Source organism: Empidonax traillii, unplaced genomic scaffold (assembly GCF_003031625.1).
Source record: "Empidonax traillii isolate 1590-97213 ecotype Southwest subspecies unplaced genomic scaffold, ASM303162v1 scaffold543:size1229247, whole genome shotgun sequence".
Taxonomy (NCBI): Eukaryota; Metazoa; Chordata; class Aves; order Passeriformes; family Tyrannidae; genus Empidonax; species Empidonax traillii.
Genome location: NW_020955736.1, coordinates 1,200,102 through 1,211,190, shown reverse-complemented (window position 1 = coordinate 1,211,190; position 11,089 = coordinate 1,200,102). Strand labels below are relative to the sequence as shown.

The window sequence follows — 11,089 nt, the reverse complement described above, 5'->3', positions numbered from 1 at the left end:
CATCTTGAATGCCCCAAAGGAGGGAAAAAAGGTTCTTTTAAACCTTAGGTTGCTGGGGGGATTTTGTTTTGGTCACAGAAAACAGTGAAACTGTCAATAAACATGTGCATGGGAGGGGAGAGAGGGAAGCTGACAGTTAATAAATTGTTTAGGATTTAACTGATAAAACACTAAACTGTAAAATTATTCTAATGAAAGAACAGGCTTTCTTGGATTGAAGTTGGAAGCTCGTTTATTGCAAAGTTGGCTGTTCCCACTTTTCTACTTTCCCCACCTAGATTTAAGAAGAGTGTCACGTAACCGTGCCCCCAACCTCATTAGAGACTCCTGATGCATAAGTAGAATATTGGTAGAACAAATTTTCAGCCCTACAATTGAGTTGTACTCTGAAATCTGCACTTGAAAATTTTGGATGAACATGTTTGCCAGAACTTATTGGGGTGCAGTTTTATTCCAACTGGGTGGTTTTATCCTTTAGCCAGATTTTTTCCATTTGAGATCTGTTTAGTATTTAGTAGGTGTTTGGAAACCTGACTTCTTGTCTTTTGTTCACAGAACTGTGTGTCCTATTTGTTGCATTTTTTCCAGTCTATAGACTGTTTGGTTTTTCAGTTGTGTAATAACCATTGTAAACATTTGCAGGCAAGAGGGAAAAAGAGACAGAAAGGATGGTTCCCTGCCAGCCATGTGAAATTACTGGGTCCAAGCAGTGAAAGAACCACATCTGCTGCTCCCTCAGGTGAAATAGAAGACTTTGTATTTCATTTAGAGTATTTTATGTAACTATTTCAATTGTTCAGGTCTTACTCTGCATTACATAACAAGCCTAGTACTGTGCTTGATGGCCTGTGGTGGGTTGACCCTGGCTGGGCTCCAGGTGCCCCCCAAAGCTGCTCTATCCCTGCTCTCCTCAGCTGGGCAGGGAAGACAAAATACCTCGTGGGTATTTTGTTCTGTGAACAAAAGGCTCGTGGGCTGAGATAAGGGCAGGGAGAGATCACTCTCCAGTTACCAACAGGGGCAAAACGGACCCAACTTGGGGAAATTCACTTAATTTATTACCAGTCAAATCAGAGTAGGGTAATGAGAAATAAAACTGACTCTTAAAACACCTTCCCCCTACCCCTCCCTTCTTCCTGGAATCAACTTCACTCCCAATTTCTCTGCCTTCTCCCCCCTAAAAGCACAGGGGGACAGGGAATGGGGGCTGTGGTCAGTTCATCACATGTTGTCTCTGCCTCTCCTTCCTCCTCAGCGGGAGGACTCCTCACACTCTTCCCCTGCTGCAGTGTGGGGTCCCTTCCACAGGAGACAATCCTCCATGAACTTCTCCAACGTGGGTCCTTCCCATGGGCTGCAATTCTTCACAAACTGCCCCCCGTGGATCCCTCCTGTGGGGTGCAGTCCTTCAGGAACAGGCTGCTCCAGTGTCAGTCCCCTACAGGCTCGCAAGTCCTGCCAGCAAACCTGCTCCAGTGCAGGTTTTCCATGAGGTCACAACCTCCTTTGGACATGCACCCATTCCAGGGTGGGTCTCCTGCACAGGCTGCAGATGGATCTCTGCTTCCCCATGGACCTCCACAGGCTGCAGGGGTGCAGCTACCTCACCATGGGCTGCTCAAGAATCTCAGCTCCAGCACCTGGAGCACCTCCTGCCCCTCTTTCTTCACTGATCTGGGTGTCTGCAGGGCTATTTCCCTCACATCTTCTCATTCCTCTGTCCTGGCTGCAGTTGCAGAATTTTTTCCCCTTCTTAGCTCAGTTATCCCAGAGGTGCTACGACTGTCACTGATGGGCTCGGCCTTGACCAGCCGTGGGTCCGTCCTGGACCGGCTGCTCTTGGCTCTGTCTGATGTGGGGAAGCTTCTGGCATCTTCTCATAGAACTCAGCCCTGTAGCCCCCCCACTGTGCCAAAACCTGGCCACACAAACGCTCTACATGCCCATATCTGATTGTGTGCAGGTAAAGTTCTAGTCAGAATTTCTGTCTTGTCCATTCAGCTGCTCCCTCGGTCCACGACAGGCAAAATCTCACAACTTTTTAATCAAAGCAGTTCTTCACAGAGTCCCTCCCTGACATGTGCTGTCCTCTGCACACCTCAGAGCAGAAAGTCTCAGTCATACAAAGGTGTTTGAATTCAGAAATCTGTGAGGGTCAGTGTCCATCTTCTATGGCCAGAGCTTTTTGATTTTGCCAAAAGCACTGAAGAGCCACACTCTTCTCATTTGGAAACTCCGTGTTTTCAAATACTAGCAAAAATCTTACAGAGAGCTGGCAGTCATTGACAAATAACTTGGAATTGCATGCACTGCTCCTTATAAGAAGGGAGATTAAGCAGCAAATTTTCACTCAATTTTTCCATTTGAATGTCTGGGTACAAATGAGATTATTTCACAGAAAGGAAGCTCTTTTGGTTCTGCATGCTTAAATTGTGCTATTCTCTACAGTTATGATTTGCTTATACAACAGTTTCCTGGATTTTACCGGGCAGAACTTCCTTGTGACTAAAGCAGCAACCCAGGATTAGCTAACTCACATTTCCTCTTCCTTTGCTACATTTTTCTCATAAGTATCCACTATAAGATAATCAAACTCACTTTCTTTTCAGCCAGTAAGAGATGGAAGAATACTTGATTATGTTCTCAAGTGTTTAGAAGGTCAATAGCTGCTATACTAACTCAATCCATTCATCAGATAAGTGCATAAATATACAAAGTGGAAATAAAAGTTACTGTCTGGCTCAATTTTAAAAATGTAAAAGAAACAAAGTTCCACGTCGAGATAAGCTCGTGTGGCATTTTTCTTATGTAACAGTGTATGTGAAATTGTTGTTCCTTTCCTGTGGTTACGTAAAACACAGACAAAACAGTCTTAATACTTGCATAACTCTATTCTACTATTTTTTCCCTTCGTAGTGTGTCAAGTGATAGCCATGTACGATTACACGGCGAACAATGAGGATGAGCTCAGTTTCTCCAAGGGGCAGCTGATTAACGTACTGAACAAAGATGATGCTGACTGGTGGCAAGGAGAAATCAGTGGTGTGACAGGTCTCTTCCCCTCAAACTATGTGAAGATGACCACGGATTCCGATCCAAGTCAACAGTGTAAGCAACTTTTATTTTTTGATTAATTTTGTTACTCTATTTCAAAGGTACATTGCTGTTGTTTTGCTTTCTGTCTGGGATTTGTAGTTGCAGGCATCAGCTGAATTGATTAGTACTTTAAAAATACTCTTTCCTTAAATGCTTTACCATAGTACTTAGTACTTGAAACCCTTTTCTATTCAACCTACAAATAGCCAGCACGTTACCAGCCAGCCAGTGTGTGACAGCAGGAGTGTGAGGATGAGCTAAAAATATTGCATTTGGTAGGAGTTCCCCTTCCACGAAAGATGCTGATAACTAACACAGACTGGGAAGCAGTGCAGGCATACTACAATTATAGAACTTGCTGGAGCTTCATAAAATTGCAAAAAGTGTCTGTAGTCGTTTTAACATCAGTTAAGTAAAAATAACCATAAAAACGGATAGGAAAAAGATAGTGGCATTAGCAAGTGGTCTATCCTGTGGTAAATGCCCATGGCCTGGCTCCCAGCAATCCAGCTCTCATCCAGTTCTGAGAAACAACATATAATCAAAACATAAGCTGAAAATTCCCAGCTGCATGCTGAGAAACTGTGCACCTGGCAGTCAGTATTTTCTGTGCCTTTTTTGAACACAAACACAGTAAAGATTTCTGGTGTCCCACACACATGCACACCCCATTTTCTGGCCCCTCTACACAGAGGAATTTACCACCAATTTTACTCCCTCAGCTTTTCATCCTGTAATTAAACCAACTTTTACATCAATCAGGGGGCTTTGGGAATATACCCTGGTGCCAGAGTTGCTCCTTTGACATGGCAGGTCTTGTCTCTTCACTTGGTGTTTTTCCCTTGGCTTCATTAGGAGATCTCTATCTGCAAGTCTGGTTGAGGTTCACTCTTAATAGCCCATAGCTTGTGTGTAGGACCAGTTTGCGCTTCAGATTTGATCAACATGGTTGTGTTCTTACAGAAGGATTCACAGACTCACAATGAAGGTTGCAGCTTGGATGGGAAAGTTAAAATATTTTCCCTGGGTAGCTTGTTATGGTTCTTGGGCAAAATAGAGTGTGCACCCTTCTTGAGGTTTTCTTTTTAGCTAAATTACTTCTGTGCTCACATTTTTGGTAACACATTGGTTTGGGTCTTGGTGGTTTGGGGGTTTTTTTTAATGCCTCTGGCCAGTGTGGTTGGGACATCAAAAACTTCTGCATTTAGATTAAACTTTAAGTTCTTTTGATTAGGCATGGCTAAATCATTAAAGTGGTCCTTTGAAAGCTTTAATTTATTTACAAATCTCAGTTTTGAAGAAACAGTATAGACTACACCCAGATGTGCTATAAAATTAAGATTCTGTCTGAGTGGTAAAACTTCATGAAATTTCAAAAACTGCTGAGACAACAACTTGTCACCCCAGGCGTGTTGCCATTTCGAGGTATATGGCTGAATTGATAAGTTCAAGGTGATCATTTACCACTGGTTTTCAGCAAAGCTGAAAATGTAATTGGAAACTTTTGATATGAGAAATTTTTCTCATTGTTTGCTGGTATGTCATTAGGCTTTTCCTTAGGTTTCAGTGTTGTGGAATAAAAACATTTCCATCCACCTCAAACTGTGGCTGTACTTTGAAAGTATGTTGAGAAAGCTCAGTCAGGTGAGCAGATGTGCACCTGGTCATCTGTTTCTGGTTCCTAAACTTTTGTCTATGAATCAGATCTACAATATCCACCCATCGGTGAATGAAGAGTATCTTTAACTTAGGTATTTTTTTTTAATTCTCTGAGTATTTCATCAAATAAACTAAGTTATACATCAGTTTTGTGTTGATATTTGCCACTCTTTTGTGGCATTAAAAGGTAGGCATTAGGAAACCTCAGGAAAAATCCTGCTTCAAGCCCAGAGCCTGCACAGAACAACCAACATGGCTTGTTAACTCAAGCCCAGCATTGTGCAAATATCATTTCCCAGATTTCAACTGAGCTGCTGCTGGTCAGTTGTGTTGGCAGTAAGCCAGTTCTGTACCATTCTTCTGTAACCAGAGGAATATTTAAATATGTACTGACTGAATTTCCAAACTTCCTTGGATTTCCTTACAGCATTTTTTTGCTCTTGTTTAAACACAGTGCAGAAACTATCACTAGTATTCTTGAGAAATCACTGTTCGTCCCAGAGAAGTGCTGATGTGGCCCTCTAGGGACCAGCTTTGAGAATGTGATTTTAAAAATGCCTTATATTTTAAAGAACTGCTAATCTGAGTATTGTAATGTTTCTGTTGAAGAACAGCAGTTTGTCTCCCACTGTCTTTTGTATATGATCAAACACAGTGGCATTAGTAAGGCAGCAGGTGGATTTGGTTTGCTCAAATAGGTTTGCAGCTTACGAAAATTCTCGGTTTCCCTCAAATTTCAACTCTATTACCTGGACCACCTTTGTATCCAGAGTCTTTTCTGGGAGTTACTGGTTATAGCTGTAATGACAAACTGCCCTAGCAAAGAAGGAACTGAGGTCAGCGAGATGGTTCTGAAGTTGCTGAAATAGCTCTGTGAGCAGAACAAGTTCACTTTTCCTCGTGGTGTAGCTGCACGTCCTGACACAAGGAAAGAAATAAAATCAATTCAGGGCGTTGTAGGTTTGTCAACAGGTCTCTTAAAATAGCTGGTGATTGCAGAACACAATCGTTGAGTTGTGCTCTCGGTAACCTTGGTGACGATTAGACTTGCTCATGTGTTAATGTTTTAATGACATATTAATAGCCCTTCTTCTAATGTTTGCACAAAAGCCATGATAAAGAAGAAACAGGAGGTTTCAAAATACAGCTTTAGATTTAAAATAAAGAAATATGCACAGAATCAGAGTCTTCTGTTCTTTCAGTGCTTGTTCACCATTCAGGGTGAACATCTATCAGGTTCTCTTCCCATTCTTCCCTAAGGGTTGTGTAAGGCAGGATAGGCCTGGTGCCCTTGGCACTTTACAGTTCTTCTCAATGGCCTGGTCTGGAGATAATTTTATTTTAGCCAGCCTTTACCTGCCTTGCTCTTGGAAACTTGTTCTTTCATTATTTTCTGGCTTTTTCAGTGAGACAGCTTTTTTCAGTTTGCCTCCTTATCCATGAGACCAGTGTGAGCCTTATCCTTGTATTTTCTTTAGCTGAGATTTCCTCCCCTCAGGTACCTCAGATGGAGGTAAGACAGCTGCTCCAGCTACATCTGCGCAGTTGGTTGCTGGATGTCTTTTATTGTTAGAGATCAGTTCATCTCTGAGACATTCTTGCTGAGAGCTGGGCAGCTCAGCCAGGTGGACACACCTGTGCTCAGCGTGCAGAGAGGCTTCTGGTTCATCCTGGCTGAGGTGCCTCCTCTCCCTCTGTGAGACTGGTCTTTCACAGAGCTGAATGTTGTGCCAGTTCCTCCTATTCTAGTAGAATCATAGAGTGTTAAGGGGTTGGAATGGACCTTAAGGATCCTCTAGTTCCAACCCCTCTGCCATGTGCAGGGACACCTCCCAGTAGAGGTTGCTGAAGGGCTTATCCTCTTATCCTGGCTCTGAACACTGCCAGGGATGGAGCATCCACAGCCTCCCTGGGCAACCTGTTCCAGTGTCTCACAGCCCTCACAGGAATGTGTTAGTGTTTCTGTTCACGCTTTCTCCTTCCCACAGCCCAGCACTGCTGAAGTTCCTCACTCATCTGAGTTATTTCCTTTGTGTGCTCAGGCCTGAGCTCCAAGCAGTCCCACCTCCTTCCCCATTTAAACCTGCCTGCTCTGCCTTCTTCCAGTGCCATGGGAAAAGGTGGTGAGACTGGGCACAGATCCTCTCTCCATAAGTTCTTGACACATGTATGACAACGGTGTGAATTTCCTTAGGTACAAACCTGATATACCTGCCATTGTATCTACCTAATTAGTTTCCTCCCCAAACCTCACTTATAGATGTGACATATTAGAGACATGAGGCAAGCCCTGTCCTTTCACCAACAAGGATCTTTATTTCCACAAGTCTGTTATCATGCACAGAAGATCATTAGTGATTCCTGTGCACACTGTCTAGTGAGTGAAAAGCTGATTTTCAAAGGTGTTCATAGTGAGAAAACAACTTTGATGTGGTTGCGGTGGGTGCATTTCTGTGTGTATATACAGACAACACATTTTGAAGTTGTCTGATTCTTGCCAAGTAACTTCTCTTTATAGAGTAACAGTTCATGGTATCAGTGGCTTTGAGGTATTGCCTGTTGCAGGTCTATATGAATCTTTTTTCGCATGAAGATTAGTAATTTACTCTAAGATTTAACTCAACAGCTCCAGAATTCTACCCCTTTTACCAAAGATCAAATACCAAGTCAGTCTACTAGTTCATAGTGACATACTGTCTCTGTATTTCTAAAACTATTTGGTGAATGTCAGTCAGGCTGGATAAAGCTTCCAAGTTGAAATCCTGGGGCATGGAATAGTCTCTGGATTGCCCACAAGGTATGTGCAGCTGCAGCCCACGTCACACCTCTGCCTTTAGCCTGACTTTGCAGTCAGTGCCTTTTCAGACTGTGTAGCCTTTGGTTTCTGATGGGAAATTGAGAGATGTGGTACATCCTGCTCCATGGACACATGTTACTAGAGACAAGGCTTTAATTTCTTTTAGGCTTTGAACAGAGCCAAACAGGTAAATTTTTTATGTGTTAATTTATATGAATATATTCCAGTGAGGCTTTTCTATACAAGTGTAGTTTTTATCTGATTACGAGTTTCCCAGGAGAAATCCTGGTTTTATTGAAATGTCAGGGAATTTTGCCACTGCATTTAAAAACAGACCCCTAGGGCTTGACCTTATGTTGAGTCCACATAACAGAAGTCTCCTTGGGAAGCAGCTTTTTCTTCAAATGAATCAGCTGCAGGGGTTTTTCGGAGTCAGCAATGGCTGGTTACAAGTACTTAAATCTGTGTGTGTTTATAAATATGAAATTGCAAAGCTGGAAGCTCATGATGTCTGTTTTCAGAAAGTTGAATTGTTCATCATTCCTTTCTGACCTTTTTGGTGTTGTTCTGTCTTTGTCCATAGAACTCATATGTTTCACTCTTCAAATTTATGTTCATTTTATCCTTTTTTTTTGTTTTGTTTTTGTTTTTTTTTAGGACCCAATGTTGTCTTCCAGTGTGAAAGCACCTCAGAGACCCACTATCCAAGTTTGACTAGCATGGAGGCAGGGTGGCCAGCCCTGCTCACGTGTCTGACACAATCCTTTTGCTTCGTTTGAACGTTAGATCCAATCAAGAAATTAGGTTTTTGTGGTTTTTTTTTCTTCTCATCTACACTTCCAGTTGATTTGTAAAAGCAGAAAGGATAGTGGGTCTTTGTGTGGCTTTCACTGCTGTTCATTCTTGTTTCCCTTAGTATTTCCTTTGGTATTGATAACCGTAGTCATTAGCATGCATATCAAGTTATCGTTTGCATGGTGGGATTGCAGACACACAAAGACCCACTATTTGCACAGTTTATCTGAGCTGTTCTGAACGGGTAGTTGTGTTCTTTTAATGTTGTAATGTACATATTTTGCAGAATTAAAATGTTCACCGATTATTGTTTTAATGGACTTGATTTAATCTCTTAATATATTGAGCTTTTAAAATTGGCAGCCTACATGGCTCATCCAGAAACAAACCCTACCTGTCTGCTGCTGATAGTCACTGTGATTACAAACATGCTACAAGATCTAAGGGTTAGATCTGGTGCAGTCCATCCAGCCTTTTAAAACCCTTTTTAACCGGGAAAAGAACTATCAAACGTAGAGTGGAGGATAGTTTTAATTTTTTTCTTCCTTCACAGTAGTACTATGGCAGGAATTCAGGTTGTTTTGGCTCAATACATTCTATCCCTAAACAACCTCCTTCCTTTAAATACTTTATGCTGATAATTCATACTTGCTTTCAGTTTTGGCAGACGTGCTAGTTGCTGCAGTAAGTACTTACACAGCCTCAGTGTGACCAGGCCCTTTCCCTGCCCCTTCATTAAGTGTCAATGGTACGGAATTGTTTGTGTCTGGCTGCCCTCTGCAGTGACCCAGAGTACTGTCTGAAAGCTGCTGCTCTTCCTTCTGGTGAATAAACCAGCAGCCTTAGTGCACAGGTAACCTCGATGCAGAGGTGTTGCCAGAAGAGAGACACTAAGTGACACCTGGAGCTGAGAGCAGAGCATTTGGGTTTAGGAATGGAACTGTGCTCTTCAGCCCAAAGGTGGTCCTTCACGGCCCTGGTGTGTCACCATTAATGGTGCCTCATGTCTTACTGTAATGTTTGGAGGGAAGGAAGGACTTAAAACCTTGATTTTCCCTTTTAAATAAAAGGATTAATTTACTTGCAGCCTTCTCTGATTAAATAGTTCTGTGCTCTTGTAGCAACAGGAGAGATCTCGTAGACACAGTATTTAATTTAGTTTGTTTCCCAGACTCGGTTACGAAACAGCAAAGGTCACTTATGCAATCAGAAATGTTTACAAAACACTGTTTGTTTACTATATAGACATATATATATATGAATGTTGTGAAGGTACTATCAGGGAAAGGTTAGTCCAGTTGCAGAGATTTAAAAGCCTTTCTCCAAAATCTCAATGCTATGTATTTAATATACTTGATCAAATAATGTATATGTGCCCTTTAGTTCAGACATGTATCTTCTGTGCAATATGGACTAAGCAATGTGCCTACAGAAAACTACGAATGGGTTTTTAATCTGGATGTATTTTGTGTGAACCAGTATTTTGTTATAGAATGAAATTGCATTGTTGTAGGCAAACAATGTGCTAGATAATCCTTTGAGTATTCCAGATGACTTGACTTCCTTATGAAACTACATTTCAAGTGTTTCTACTAAAACGTTCTACTCACCCAGGATTGCCCTCTCTGAATTTCTGTCTTGGAAAGCCTGTTTAATACAGGCTTGAAGCATCGTGTGCTGCACCAGGTGGCACTGAGCAGTCACTGTAGTCTGAGAATTGGGTGATCTTCCAAATTATCTCCTTTCTAAAAGGCACTGTTAACCTGTGGGATTTGAGCCACACTGACTTCCCAATGTTCAGTCAGTTTTCCTTGAATGCCACATTGCTTCTAATGGTCTTTGAAAAACTAAAAACATCCTCTCTGGGATGTTTGAGGACAGAGTTATGTGGCATTTTCCTAAAGCAGCTGGCTTTTTAACTGATACAATTGGAGATAAGGGCACTGTTAGGTAAAGCCCTGTTGTTGGGTATGGAGGTATGAGCATTGAAAATTATTGAAACTGCTGCCTCTAAATTAGAACTGAAGAGTATTAAAGTGAAGCATCTTGTGCTTTCACAGTTACCTTTTTGAGTTTCAGTATTAACTGAGTAAGCTCCAAATTCTCTTAAGTGTAATAACAAAGATAATAACAACACACCTTAGTAATGCTGATTGAAAGGGACTTCGTCTCTGCCTTCGGTATTTATCTCTGCTGCAAAAGTCTGCCAAGCACAGCTGCAGCACAATCACCAGAGAGCTCTGCTCCCCTGCACGTTGCTGCAGAAAGGGTTGGATACACACACCAGGTCATCTGGAGGAAAGGCCATGGCAGGGCTGTATTTATGGCAAGATTATTTTTCATTAATATTCTGTATCAGTGAAGAGGTGGAGCTAATAGAAGCTTGGGGTTAAATCAGACTTTTTCTTTCAAAAGCGCTACTTTTTTCTCTGGTTGTGTGCAATCCACCCCCTTGTTGCTAAAGGTCCACAGAGTTGAGTTCAGCTGGTCACCCCAGCCAGCCAAGTAAAATCACCCTGATTTGGGTGAAAAAGGCTGGCTGTGGAACTAAGGGCAAGCTGGAAAATAGAGTTTTTTGGTTAATTGATGGTTCCCAGGCAAGAGCTGAGAGTTTAAATGTTGCTCAGAGCCACACAGGGCGAACAGGTATCACTGGAGCCAACAGGGGCAGTGAATACGCTGCTGCCTGCAGTGGAGTATTTGCTCAGTGTTGTTTCCTGTGGGCCAGCAGAGAACAGGCCC

General features: G+C 42.1%; 1 protein-coding gene across 1 annotated transcript in view; it reads left to right on the top strand.

Moving 5' to 3' along the window:
- ITSN2 (intersectin 2) overlaps positions 1–11,089 on the top strand; it is a gene marked incomplete at its 5' end in the record, with an annotated part of 41,722 nt that overhangs the window by 16,810 nt on the left and 13,823 nt on the right. The window contains 2 exons of the mRNA XM_027897462.1: positions 643–739; positions 2,917–3,108. Of these exons, the coding sequence (XP_027753263.1) occupies positions 643–739; positions 2,917–3,108 (289 nt within the window). The remainder of the gene's footprint in view (positions 1–642; positions 740–2,916; positions 3,109–11,089) is intronic.